We start from the raw sequence: 14,182 nt of genomic DNA, 5'->3' as shown, positions 1-14,182 counted from the left end.
CTGTACCATAAGGGGGGTTTGCTGGTAGGGGAGGGATGCTGCTGGAGTTTTTTCCTGACACTACTGGAGGGAGCACTCCAGGAGTGGGAGTCAGAGGGGAAATGGTAATGTCAGGGGTAACGCTGAACAAACGAGCAAAGATTTTACATCATCTGAACATTAGGCCTCTCTTTTGCAGGGTTAGGGATTTCTGTTGCTTGTCTGTAAGACTGTCTTAATTGCTGTCTCTGAATGCTCTACAATATTGCCCATTTATATATTTTGTTACAGTAATTTTTCGTAGAAAACAAACATGGAATCTTAGTGAGGTACTTGGTTTTCCTTCTAAAGCATTTCTCATGGTTGTACAAAAAATAACTTGAAATGTTAATTCTGAACACCATTAAAAAAACATATATACACACATTTTGGAAGATGACTTCAAGTTGGGGATGGAGAAGATGAACAGTTAATGATTAAGGGTGCAAATATTTGGCCTAGAGCAAGACGGTAGGATGGCCAAGCTATTTCAGCTAATTGCAGTTGGACTTCTGCAAAACTGTTAAGGAGTTAGTACAAATAGGTGATAATACTAACAAACCCAGAGAGGTTTTGTGTATCAGTGGTGAGTAAAATTGTGCAAAATGCATCTTCAGAATTAGTGCCCACTGACCATGCACATAGAACAAGGGCTTTTAGAGGTATTACTTAAGCATTTTATAAAAGAAACGTGCCTTCTCTCATTATGGTCATCTGCATTATTTTTACTTCTACTTGCAATGAGAACTGCTTCAAGAATCCAACATTTGCACTGTGTGAATCATTTCAGCTCTTGAGGCTGGCAGAATCAACTCCCCAGGATTCTGCTGCTGCATGATGTCCTTTTAATGGAGCCCTGACAACGTGTGTGAAGGTCAAAATAGCTTTAGTAGAAGGCCTTTGGCTTTTGGAGACACAGTCATGTAAAAGCAGAGAGTGGGGGGTGAGATTGTATTATCTTAAAACAAAAAAAAAGGAGAAAAGAATTCAGCAGAACTCCAGGTGCTTAGCCAGCCACGGCATGAAGCTGATGCACAACTTCTGCAGCAGGACGCCGTCAGGTAATCGAATCACGATGGAAGTTTTGGGATGGCTTGGGTTCAGCTTTTCTGATAGCTAGAGCAGTGTGGTTCGACTAGCTCCCACTTGATGCGAAGCCTGCTGGCATGCTGTTCTCCCAGAACACCAGCTGTAGAGATGGTATTTATAGCGGTGGGATCTGCAAGAGCAGCTGAGGATGAGAGCGGCTTTCCAGCAGCTTCTGTGAGCGAGCCTTTGCCTTGCTCTGGTGCTGGTGAGCACAATGCCCTCCCCCACCCAACCTTTCTCCCAGTGCAGGGCTGAAATTCCACAGTGGGGAGAGAATCCGGTTGAATTCCAAATGAGCTGTTCTTAGCTTCTATTTGGTCGCCTTTCCTTTTAATGATTTGAAAAATGCAAACAATGCTTTGAAAAGCAGGCACTGTTTTACAAGCTGGAAGTGTCCATTTCCCTTCATTTATCTCTTGTAATAACAACCCTGAAAGTCTGTCTTATAAAAACAGTATAGCCATATATCTGATTGCAACGTATGCCTAGGAAAGAAGCCTGTATTAAACGTGTTTTTGCGGGGTGTTATTCACGTTCCAGCACATAAGAATTCCTGCTCCACCCTGCTCTCAGTAACGAACGTGTTCTCATTGTTGTCATTCCAGTCTACAGATGGCGCAGATATATTTTCCAGACACACACATTTTAGGAGACTGTATATTTAATGTTAATTTGGTCTTGTGGATTCGATTCTGAAAGTCCCAGTTCTTTTATATGTTAAATTGATTACTCAGATGTCATAAAATAAAACTACTGCTTGTATTGATTCAAATAGAATTTCAAGAAGGCACAGTAAAGAGTTATTGGGTGTTTGTTTCCCTAAATGTTGCTGATCTTACAGAAGGAAACTTAGCCCTCTGTATTTCTGTCTGGACTAGCATATTTTCTGTCAACTTCTACCTGTTTCTTTACCAATAATTACGAGAACAAAAGTGTAGGCAGGACTGTGCCTTTTCTGCTAGCTGTTATCTCTTAATGTGTGCTGGCATTTGGTAGGAATGTGTGCTCTGGGTAGGCTACTGCTGCCACTAGGAGGGTTACTGAGGCTGGTGGGAACTCTTAATTAGGTGAAAACTCATCGTTTGAACTGTTTCTATTTCGTATGTAGAAATAAGGGAGGGTTTGCACCTTCAGCATTGACAGATGGGCAGGAATACAGGGATGGAAGATGGAAGTGACAGAAAGCAGACTGCATTGCAGAACGATGAAAGTTCAGTGTCTGCAGCTCCATACCCGGCCTCCACCATTACTGGGTTTTATTTCTGAATGGCAATTGATAGGAGGCTGCTTTTTTTTTGAATATTAATCTATCAGCCTCCTTCCCTCCCCTGCACAGACTGTGTGTCAGCTAATCCTGGGATTTAGCCCAAGTTAATTCTGTCTGCCACTGTTCATCTGAAGGGCAAACTGCAGTTAGCCCGTTCCTTGCTGGAAAACCCTCCAGAGCGACCAATATGTGGCGTGTTTGATGGCAGGATGCCCCGAAACATGACTCTGATCGCTGGGGAGGTGGAGCTGTTGAATCAAGTGACTTGAGCTAAATGCAGTGAGGAATAAGAGAATACTTTCAGTTCTTACCTCTTGTGTGCTTTGCATCCTGTGTCTCCATTCGAAGAGTGAAGGGCATTGCTTGTACCCCCAGACAAAGGGCTGCAGATAATTTTGAATCTGCAAGATTTATGGCATGCTGAGGAGCAGCGCTGCCTGGGATGAAAGCAGATTTTATTTGAACCACGAATTCAGTAACCTTGTAAACTGACATGAGATTAAAGCAGTTAGGAAGGAGTTTTCTTTTTCTTTGTGCCCACAAAAATATTGATGCAGCTGAGTAGATGGGAATAGAAATGGGGGCTGATCTTGGCTGAGCTTTCTTTCCCACCCCCCTTTCTCCTCTGTAGGTTTCCCACTGTCTCTTTACTCTGCTTTAGAGGGAAATGGAAGTGTAAGTCCAGAAATGAAGGCCTGAAGTGGGGCTGTGTTTGGGTGTATGTTTAGGAAGGAGTGAGGACACTGAATGCTGCTTCCAATTAATTGAAAGTATCACAGGAGGCTAGAAATTTGTATTAGCTCTCTGTTGTGCTTTGCACTCTGGTTACAATTGTAAAATGAAGTGTGTATTTGATGTGTGCTTTGTGGAAATAAACTTCAACAAATCAAAACTGCATTGTAAGGCAAAAAAAAAAAAAAAAAATCCTGAAATGATAGTTGGAATGCAAAATAATACATGTTAGAAAATATAAGGGTACTGTCTTGATACTGAAGCTCTCTGTCAAAGCTTGCAAACAGATTTGCTAAAATTAAAAACGAGAAGTGAATTCGATCCCATAGGTTTGAAAGGCTGAAGGTGTATGTTATTTCTGTGCTGGCTGATCCAGCAGATGGTGGGTGGTATGAAAATGTTACCTAAGGAACAAGGAGTGAGCTAGAGGTTGGGCTGTGGAAGTGCCTCTGCCAAGAAACGAAGTTACCTGTTAGTGAGGGCATGTAGGATCAAACGCTTTGTGGAGATGGGCTTGTTGTTGATACTGCACATCTAAAATTGTAATCTCTTTGATTGTGCTTCAGCTTTCTTCTTATCTTTTATTAGTCAGTACCGCTCCTACTATACACTTTTCCTTTACAAGGACTAATTGGTTAAAATATGTGGGTTGCATCTTGTAATCTAAATCTGCACTGCCAGCCATCTGTTCTGTTTTGAAAAAGTTCTTTTTTTTTTTTTTTTTTTTTTTGTAGTTATCCATACAGATCAGCTGCATTGGGAAAATGAAGAAGTAGCCTGGAGAGGAGGGGAAAAAAAAAGTCTGTCATTTCTATTGTATCAGTTGATTAAGTGGAGAAGCAGAACTGGCATTGTTCTTTTGTGTTTGAGGGAGTGTGGGAACAGGAGTTATATGAGTATCTCTTATATTCTGGGTAACGAGCCATAGGTCACTTTTTATCCTTTATTTGCCCCTGCAGTTTTCCAATTGTGTAATCGCACAGGATCTCTTTTGATAAGCAGACTCCAGGAAAGTCATGCTAACCTTCTGAAAGCTTTGGAGCACGCTTCTGCTTTTGGAAGTTGTGCTGGTATGGGAGCAGTACCTGTGAGCTGCGTTGGAAGACTGTCATTGTGTTTGGGCTCTGATTTTTCTTTGTGAGTCTTATGCTCTGATTCCTCAGTGATGGTGATTTGTCTGCAAAAATGACTTAGTTGCATTTATTTTCCTTCCACATCCCAAAGAGTGTCTGGCAAGTTATATGTACAAAGTACAGAGTGTAGCTTGAAATTACAGCTGCTGGCTTGTATATTATCATTTAATAGCGCACTTAAGAAAATCAAAGTTTACGAAAGAGATCAGGATAACATATGTTTGCTTATGTAATGATACACAGCTTTAGATTATTTGGTGTGAAGAAACTTGTTTTAAAACTATTGGTTTCCTTACTTTTTGGTCAATGCTACATAAAATCCCTAAATGTTTCTAGGTACAGGTGTCAGAACAAACCCCACAGAAGTTAAACAGCTAAATAAAACTCTTTAAATAACTTGAGCTTCAGAGAGTATATGGATTACTACTGCTTAAAGGCACCTCAGACAGCGTGAAGAAGTTCTCTACAGTTTACCATGTAACTGTAAGGAGAAAGAAGCTTTTAAAATGTAAGATTATTTTCTGCAGAATTTACAAGTCTGGGCTGGGCTGGCAGTGAGTATAAATGTTGCTGTATTCAATTAAATAAATGGAATCAAGTTCAATGGTAACACTACGGAGCTATTCACCCAGTGCGCTTTTATGTAAATTTTATATCCGCTTGACAGCTGATTTTTTTTAACCTATTCTGTTTTCTTATAAACTTGGAAAACTCATTTGAATATTATGTCTGAAGGTCAATTCTGTTACTCAAAATTTGGGGGAATTCATAACTCAGATTTAAAAACACTACACCAACAATGTGGACACTTATTTCCCTCAACCAGACCAACAAGCTGCAGAGTATTTTTATAGCAGGAATATTCCCATGCTTTTTTCTCAGCCTTCCATTCCAAAGGGAAATGCTGACCATTAATCCAGAGTTTGCTTTGCTGATCTCAGAAGAGATTTTAATCACTGAAGTCAGAAAACAGTATCTTCAACTTGTTCTATCCTTTCCACGTATGTGAAATAGAGTTGTATGTAACCTTTGGTGGCAGTGGTATGAGATGGTGGTCTGATCGAATACCCCTGCCAGTTCTGTTTGGTGCAGAAACCTGAACTTGTGGGAAGCCGAAAGATTCCAAATGAGCTAAGGAGTTGGCTCGTGGTAAAGCAGGGGGCCTGAAAAAGGGATCGAATTTCTCAGAAACCGGCTGCTTAGGCTAGCTCCAACGTTCAAAGTTGCTACAGTGCCATGCTGACGGTAACTAATTATAGCTGCAGCACAAAGCGTTAGTCTCAGTCTGCAAACAGAAAAGTTAATTGCCACGTTGGACCTTTGAAATATCAGATAAACAAATTTATCCTGTAAGATAAAAAGGCCATTAATGTGTTCCTGCTGTGATCGTCTGCCTTATTGCCTTTCTCATTTCCTGAGGCTCTGTAATTAAACCATTAGCTTGTGTACCATGCCGTGAGTCTGCTGTGGTGTGAGGAGATGGATGATGACCTAGTTCATGATTCACTAATACAATGCGTCTTGGCCTTGCGTGGTTTAAAAACCAAACAAAATAACTGAAAAGCTTTTACTGTTCTTGTGAGTGTTGAAGACCCTGGAAGCAATCCTTTTACTTGTTAATTCTGTTTGTTTCCTTGTTCAGCCGAAAACACGGCTTGCTGAGTAACATGGTATGTGAAATCAGTGGTGCCCACTCAGTCTAATTTCTGTGTGATCATGTTTTTTTTTTCAGTTTGGCTTACGATATTTGAGGTTAAAACTTACCTGTACTACAGGAGGTCTTCTAATTTTCTTCAGATGTATCCACGAGCTTCCTTAAGAAGTCCCTCCAAAGATGATGCTTGGTGCAATAGACACCTTCAGGCTAGGTCAGCTGCTTTAATTTGAATTCCTGGTTTGTTAGCAGCCTCACCATCTTCTTTCAGGCATTGTATCTCACTTTATGTATCCAGCCACTTGGTTCAAGTTCAGACCACGTCAAACGTGACTGATGTTAGCAGCTACCCACTTGATGCTCAGTGCTGTAAGAGAAGAGGGATTTGGTCCGCTTGAAATCAGTTGAGGTTGTGATCTTACGTTTTCTCAGTTGTTCTGCTCTCCTGGATTCCTTTGCAGACAGACAGCATTCTGTTAAACCAGTGATTCTGAAGATGGAGAATGTAGACTGTTTGTAAGAAACCAGAATGGGGATAAAAACAGTTCAAGCTTGCACTTGAAGTTGAGTGAGAAGGCTGTGGCTGGATCAGAGCAGCGAGGGACAGCATGCAGAGTTCCTGGCAGCCAGGAGGTTTCCTCTACCCTGTTCCTGTTGCTGTGGAAGGTTTTGGCCAGGCAGCTGCATTCCCAACCTCTGACAGAGCTGCCTCCTTGCACGTTGATCTCCCTTTCCTAATATGCTTCTCAGGATATGCTTTGCAAAAATGTGCATCCTAGAAAGTAGCTTTGAGAGTAGTGAGCTGCACACAGGACTTAATGTGAAGGAGCTCAGAGAAGCTAAAGAAAATAAATAAAAGTAAAAATTGGAGGGGAACTGCTAGCATATACCATGGAGCCTAAACTGGGCTCTTTGTGAATGTGATGGATCAAATTTAAACCTGAAGCCAGCAGAACGGAGCTGTGAGGGCAAGCTTGTAGTGCGTGTCCTGACACTAAGCGTGTTGTATCACTGCAGATCTTGTCTTTCATGGGTGGTCAATGTGCTTTTTTTATGCACAGCCAGCTGAGGGAAAAGCTAGTTGTTGCTTTGACTAAATGCTTGGCTTCCTCGCTTTCCTTTTGGAAATAATGTAGATATTTTCATTTTTGTAAACAATCGGTACGATGTGTGTATTTTCACATCAAACTTATTTTTGATTAATGCTGAAATTTATGCCGTTGCTTGTAATGTTTCCTGTTCCTGACGCAGTAGAAGCTTAGGATGCAATTTCTCTCTCGTTTCCTTGGAGAGAGCAATTGCAGCTTTGCCTTGGCCAGGAGGAGTAGCTGTCTTGTTTATAGACAATGAAGTAAAAATAAAAAAGAAAAGACTGAATACCTGCTATTCTGCTGTAGATCCTACAGAGATCTACAGTTGTTCTGTGATCCTCAGTTGTTCTGTGGGGTAAATAAGGCGAGATCAAAGCTCTCTTCTGCGATTGAATTTGTACCTTGGAATAAAACTGCACTGATGTGGCATAGGGGTGAGTTTTTAGATTGGGGTTAAAAGCAGGTTTCTCGGTCAGCCAAGCCATAGCAAGGCTTCTGCTCGTCTGGATTTCCTTCCCAGGTTGCCCGGCCAGGAGTTTCCCATTTTCAGGCCAAGGTGTTCCAGTGACGCGGTCACTCCTCTACTTCCCTAGCCATCATTCCTCCTTCAAACAACACCAAGAGTTTGGGTTAAAATGATATGCTGTGGAGATTAAGCAAGAATGTAAATTTATGGCCAGGAGAGGTGCGTTCTGCTTAAAATTATGTTAGCAATAGAAAGGCACAGGTTCTATTTATTGCTGCTTTTTCTGCTTTTAATGGTTAAATTACTTTACCTTGAGCTCTTAACCCAAAATGATTAAAGGAAAGTAATGTTCTATCCCAAAGGACATTACATCAAACTGAGTTGGAGACGGTGTTTTTTGTACTGTTTTTTGCGTAGGAGCTTCCTGGTACAAGAGAGGACTTCCTTACCTTCCAGAGCTTTGATTGCTAATAATTGAATGAAAAACAAGACAAGTTGTAAATCGTAGCAGCCTGGAATCCACTGAAAGAGAACTGGTTTGGCTTTGGGGAGGGAGAGCTGCCTTGTGGGATTTGTTCACTTTAGAGCTGGTTTAATCCTGGGTGCTGTAGATTTACTGCTGTTGGGCCAAGACTAGCAAAGGGAGCCCAAAGCCATGTAGGACTGCTTAGGTTACCTCTTTGTTGTGTGTTGATGCCCATGTTGCTACCCAAAGCTGCACGCGTTTCTGCCACGTGATGCTGTACTGGTGCACAGCATATTTTATGTTGGCTTTGCATGTCTGTCGGCTTTCGTACAGCAAGAATGTCAGCACAAGGTGCATCCAAGTAAAATGGAGCTGACCACAAGAAATAGAGTAGCAACTGTTGCTATTTGCAGTCCACAAAGTGATCCCTCCTCCACACTGTAGTTTTGGCCAGCAGCCCTGCGCAGGGACTCAGCATCTGGTGGAGTGATTACATTTTGAAGGGAATTCTGCAACCGCATTTTCAGGGACTTCACTGCAGCATGTTAAGCTCATAACGCTTGAAATGCCAAGAGATGTGGGTGTTAAGATTTTTAGTTCTTAGAGGAGAAGTGGAAGAAGCTCCCATCTTTCAGAACCATGGCCTTCCTGGCCTGAATATGTGCGAAGGAGTCATTTGTAGTGTAGGATGGTTGTTTGGGATCAGAATGTATCCTTTGCTTGGTATCAGTGTCAGTTTTCCCTGGGACGAGTGTCACCACAAGTCTATTCTTCTTTCTTTGTAGATTTTGTTTGCGTGTGTCTTAATAAGTACATCGTTCCCAAAGGCAAATTACTGCAATAGGTGCCGGTGGGCATGTGTAAACCAAAGGTGGTTTATCTAATTTTGATATCCTCATGAGTGTGCCTTTTTAGAATCCTTATTATGTGGATGATTTTGAAAACAGCTGATGGAAATGATAATGTATTTCCAGTACTATAGTCTTGAGAGAAAGAAGCAGTAGAGATTAATTTTGGCATCAAGAGCTGTGCTTATAAATTACCCTCCTTGGAATATACAATCTACAGGCATGTTGTATGCCATTAAAAGAACTGGAATCTATCGTGTATTAATTGCTTCCAGGCAAAGGTTATGGGAATGTTTTATTGCTGGGAAGAAAAAACCCCAAAAAACCACCCACACACCTAACATGTATCTGGAAAAGTTTCCGTTAATCGCAGGGAATGCGTATGTATGGATCAAATATTGAAAGAAGTAAAGGGATTGAGAGAAAGAGAATTAAAAATACAGAGGTACTGCTATGAAAATTTTGTTTAGCAGCATCAATTTGTTTTAGGAATGTTTTTCCTATTTCAAATAAGGCTTACGTAAATAGTATTAGGAAACTGCGAGTCTATTGCTTCAATCTTATTACTGCTCTGCAGTGTGGGAACTCTCTGAAAACTCACACAGATTAACTTGAGGGTCAGCAAGTTCATTAATTATGTTGCCAAATGCCAAGTTAGCTAAGTGTTTAAATTTTGTTTCCTGTAGGTATTATCAACCCAAAGAATCCTAAGGAAGCGCCAAAGTCCTTCAGCTTTGACTACTCTTATTGGTCCCACACATCGGTAAGTTCTTTCAGAAGAAAACCATTTTTACTTGATTTGATTTAACTGCATTCTTTTTTTTTTTTTTTTTTTTTCCTGGCCATGTCATCCCTGTCAGATGTTTCTGCACTGTCTCTCTTGCCCTCATTCAGATTAAGAGCTTGGGAGATGGGGAAGCTAAGCTCCTGGGAGTCTGATAGCAAGTTGTAGTTATTTGGAAGATTACTTAAAATAATCACCAACTGTGTCCTGTTGTAAATATTTAAGGATGCATGTGAACCACAGTTACTTCACTTCGACGTTGAGCAACTTTCACTCGTCTGCAAGTTCGTGCAGTTCAAGAGAAGATGTGGTCTGGGTTCCCTTGGCATATCTGGAAAAGGCAGAGTAGTGACCTATGCTTCCACTAGCTGCAAAAGCAATAATCTCTGTCATTTAACTCCTCTGCCCCACCCTCCTGCAAATTAGTACTAAGGTCTTGCTGACTTCCAGTAATTGTTCTAAAGCAGGACTGTGTTCTGCCATCTACCCTCCGCCTTTTTTTCCTCCAGAAATACAGAAAGAATGGGTCATGTTTTTTGAAGTTGTTAATTTTATTAATTTGGATGGCGCAAAGACAATCCTGTTGGCCACAGATTTGCGAAGAATGATATTTTCACGATGAAAACCTAGAAAAATTTGGATTTGTGCAGCTCTTTTCACAATTCTTCCTGTTGAGTGACCTAATTTCCAGAGCAGCTATGCAAATAGATTATGGGGTCAGTGGGAGGAATATTAAGAACATAAGTAGTACTCAAAACCAGCAGATACTCTGAGTCAAGGAAAAGAACCCGAAAAAAAACCCTTGAAACTCGCTTGAGAGTGTTAGCGCAACTAATTTTTGTCCTGATTTCAGGAGCAACTAGTGTTAAAATGCAACATTTTGTGAAAAGGGAGAATGTTAATTTAGTAGTAACGTAGTGACGTACACAGTGAAGTTTCAGTGGTATGTTATCTGTGCAGTCTGCTCTCATGTGTGCAACATAAAACTCCTGCATAGATTCTCAGTAGTGTGCTAACTTTTAGGAAAGTCCATGGTAAACATTTGCAAATGAAAAGGACATCAGGAAAAAGAGCATATACAGCAAATCCCACTTTGTCACTATTTTTGTATCCTGTACCATGCCTGGAGCTGTGTCTTGGACTGCCTCCAGTGACTGCATGTTGGAGTCTGACCAGGGCAGGGCCTGAGTGCCTGATGTGCTACATAAAAAATGGAGGATTCATTTGTTCATTTGATGAAGCTTTGTTTTGAGCAGGTTCTATGTTTGCCTTGAGATCGGGCACCTTTGTTCTCTTTGATGTCTTCTGATTATTTGTTCTTTTATTGCGTTTGCAGCAGTATTCCTTTTCATCAGGCAGTAGTGGAGGTGGTGCTTTATCCAAAATATAACAAACTTTTCAGTCAAGCATTTGAAGGTGATGCCTTGCTTTGTCCTTCTTCGCATTTCTGTCACTGGAGCCACCTGTCATAAAGTCTTTTTGTGCTTTCTTTGTGTGTATGTGTTTTTTTTTTTCTTCATTTTATTACCTGGATAAAGTGCTTTAAAGTAGTTTCCCTCCCCTCCCAGTGCTATATTTCAGTTTTATTGCTAACCCTGAGTTTAACCATAGAAGAATGTTCTGATACACTGTCCTTGACTGGTTCAGCGACTAGGTAATTTAAAAATGTATATTTTCATACTTAAGGATTTTGTAATCCCCAGTACAATTAGCAAGGTTACAAACAGAAATCTGGATTGGATTATAGGCTGGGAAATAAGAAAGCTGCAAGAATTTTTTTTAAATTATTTGCATACACCTTTAGTCTAAAAAAAAAAACTAAGCAGCTTTTGCTTTTCTTCCTCTGCCCTGCTGAGCCCTTGTCAAGACCAGCCACTGGGGGATTTTGTAGCTTCTAGACCTTCTCTGTTGGTATTGTTTCTCTGAGCTCTACTTCTCTTTTTTTAGCTCCCTCTATTCCAAGCACCTTGAATTCTGTTTGGCAGTGATCTTGCACAAAACATGTCCAGTAGTTCCAACAATGTTCGCAAACCAGAATTGGTTTCTTTTCTTGTGGAGATTGCTTCCTCAGCAGTGATGGAGTGGTCCTGCCAGGGTTGTCAGTGTCATCCTGTTGGTACTGCCTTTGGAAAAATGTGTAAATGTGCTTTGTTTGCCTTTCCCTAAAAGATTGACTCAGAAGATTAAAACTAATTGCTTTCTGAAATGTTATGTGAGAAACGTCTGTTCTGATGCTTTTTTCGTGTTCTTACAGCCTGAAGATCCCTGTTTTGCATCACAGAGCCGTGTGTACAATGATATTGGAAAGGAGATGTTGCTGCATGCCTTTGAGGGCTACAATGTGTGCATTTTTGCCTATGGACAAACCGGAGCTGGGAAATCCTACACGATGATGGGCAAGCAGGAAGAGAGCCAAGCAGGGATAATCCCCCAGGTAGAACAGAACCCAGAAAGGGGTTTATTTTTATACCATCTTCAGATTCTTGCTGGCTGACACAGTCTTCTTGTATTGCAATAGTTCACAGAGAACCATAGCTTACTTCTGAAGTGAAAGAAATCTACTCAGAAAAAGAGTAAAGAGATGCAAGTAATTTTTACTGTTGTTTTTTTTTTTTTTTAATTGTACTATATATTCTCTGTATATTTCTGCATCCAATGTCTCTGCTCTCCCCAACAAACTAGCAAATGAAGATGTCTTTTTCACTAGGTTTGTTGTCTGCTTCTCTGCCTCTAGTTAGGACAGCACTTGAGCACTTTGTATTCAGCAGAAATTCCAAAGGTGATGCTGCTCATGAACTTGCCAGAAACTTTTTGTGAAAATGAGTTTCCCAAAGCTAAAAACTGAGTAATACCTTTTATCTTAGTAAGAAATGAAGTATATCAAATCTATGGGAAAGTTAAGGCTTCAAATTTAGAGCACAGCACAGTGTTGTTGCCTCCTGAGGTTGGTTTTGATACTGCCCATGAAATATAAGAAGTTGAGATACGCCCACAGAAAACTGGGACTGGCATTCAAACGATGCTGCCACTTGTTCTAAATGAAGACCTTCCTCAGTGTGGAGGTGTTGACAGTGGACTAAATTTGGGAATGGAGGAATGCACTGTCTTCCAGCGAAGTAGAAATCTGAGGTTGGCTTTCTGTTTTAATAAATATGCTGAACAGCCTGAGTCGTCATTCTGCTACAGGTTTGCTGTAGGCATTGACCCTGTGCCATGGGTATGACATAGACAATGCAGATCATTGTTTTCTGTTAATAGTACAGGCATTGTATGCTCAATTATTTAGCAACTGCTCTGGTACCATTTGAGGCTGCATGTAGGTTATCTTGAAATAATGTTAGAAGAGTGTATTTGTACACTTCTGCAGAGGTGCCTTGATGTAAGACATTGTTACATGGAAGCATTCCCTTTTTTTCTTCTGCAGTAATGTATCAGTATAACAGGTGAAATTAGTTAAGTCTGTGGAAACAGCTCAGTGCTCAGATTCTTTGAGTTGTAATCTTGATGTTTCTATTTGTCTTTTTGTAACCTCTAATGGTAATTAAAGACTGTTAAAATCTGTAACATTCCTGTAGATGTAATCACGTTCCTGTTATCTACCACAGTTTCTAAGCAAAATCATTTCCTTCCACTTTCACTGTGAGAAGTTTCCTTATAAAGGAACAAAATGAGTTATCTGTTCAGGGAGAACTTGTTGACTCTGTTCTTTTTTGTCATGTGTGGAGAGGGTACAGCACAATCACATTCAAAGTGATATAGGTTGTTGACATCAAATTTCAGTGTGTTGGCAAAATTCCCTGGCTCTGTCTGCCAGTTTCTAGCGTGAAATCTTATGCTTTAACCATGTGTGGACTACTTTTAAATTGCCTGTGTTCATCATAATGATTATTTTCCATACAGAGACTAGTAGCTAAGTTAGAAACCTCTTTTTCTGTGCTTATCCCTCCACGTGCTCCTGCTTTTTAATCTCCCTGTATGTATCCATGAGCTTGTGAGTTGTTTTTCTCCTTTATGATATTAATTTTAGTTCTTACACAAGTTATTTGTAGATGAGCACTATCAAAGTAGTAGAATGCTGACAGCAGAAGTATTCTTCATATGAAGATGCTGTTAATAAATTTTGAAACTATCTGGCTGTTGATTTAAATCTGAATCCTGAAACTTCAGCACACCAATAAATTCACACAGGGTTGTTAGTTTAAAAATAAACAGACTGCTATTTTTATGAGACTAGGAGAGGATTAAGTATTTTAATATTTCCTTAATCTTACTTCCACTTTCAGTTATTACAAACTTTAATGTTATAATGGGTTATTTTTCTAATTTTGTAGTACATTATAATAATATTAGTTAAACCTAGAACAACTGTAGTACTCTATAATTCAACCTTAATAGTTTATTTTATAGTAATAGGTGAGATGATGCCTTTTCCTAGTGAGGCTGTTTGTGGTTGAAATCTGTTCTTTTTCTTCCCCTTCCCTCCTGTGCAAAATTAATGATTTGTCATAGTAGTTACTACTTCCTGCGCAGTACTAATTTCTGTCTTGGGTTTAATCTGTTTCCAGCTATGTGAAGAACTGTTTGAGAAAATCAATGACAACAGCAATGAAGAAATGTCTTACTCTGTAGAGGTG

General features: G+C 40.2%; 1 protein-coding gene across 10 annotated transcripts in view; it reads left to right on the top strand.

The window, feature by feature from the left end:
- The window catches only part of KIF1B (kinesin family member 1B), a 95,784-nt gene that overhangs the window by 13,891 nt on the left and 67,711 nt on the right, over positions 1-14,182 (top strand). For all 10 annotated transcript variants that reach the window (XM_084494907.1, XM_084494905.1, XM_084494903.1 and 7 more), the window contains exons 3-5: positions 9,451-9,527; positions 11,803-11,982; positions 14,114-14,179. In XM_084494907.1, the coding sequence (XP_084351033.1) occupies positions 9,451-9,527; positions 11,803-11,982; positions 14,114-14,179 (323 nt within the window). The remainder of the gene's footprint in view (positions 1-9,450; positions 9,528-11,802; positions 11,983-14,113; positions 14,180-14,182) is intronic.

The sequence above is a fragment of the Aythya ferina genome (assembly GCF_964211825.1).
Source record: "Aythya ferina genome assembly, chromosome: 21".
NCBI lineage: Eukaryota > Metazoa > Chordata > Aves > Anseriformes > Anatidae > Aythya > Aythya ferina.
The sequence above is the reverse complement of the archived record's forward strand: the minus strand, read 5'-3'. Positions and strand labels throughout refer to the sequence as shown.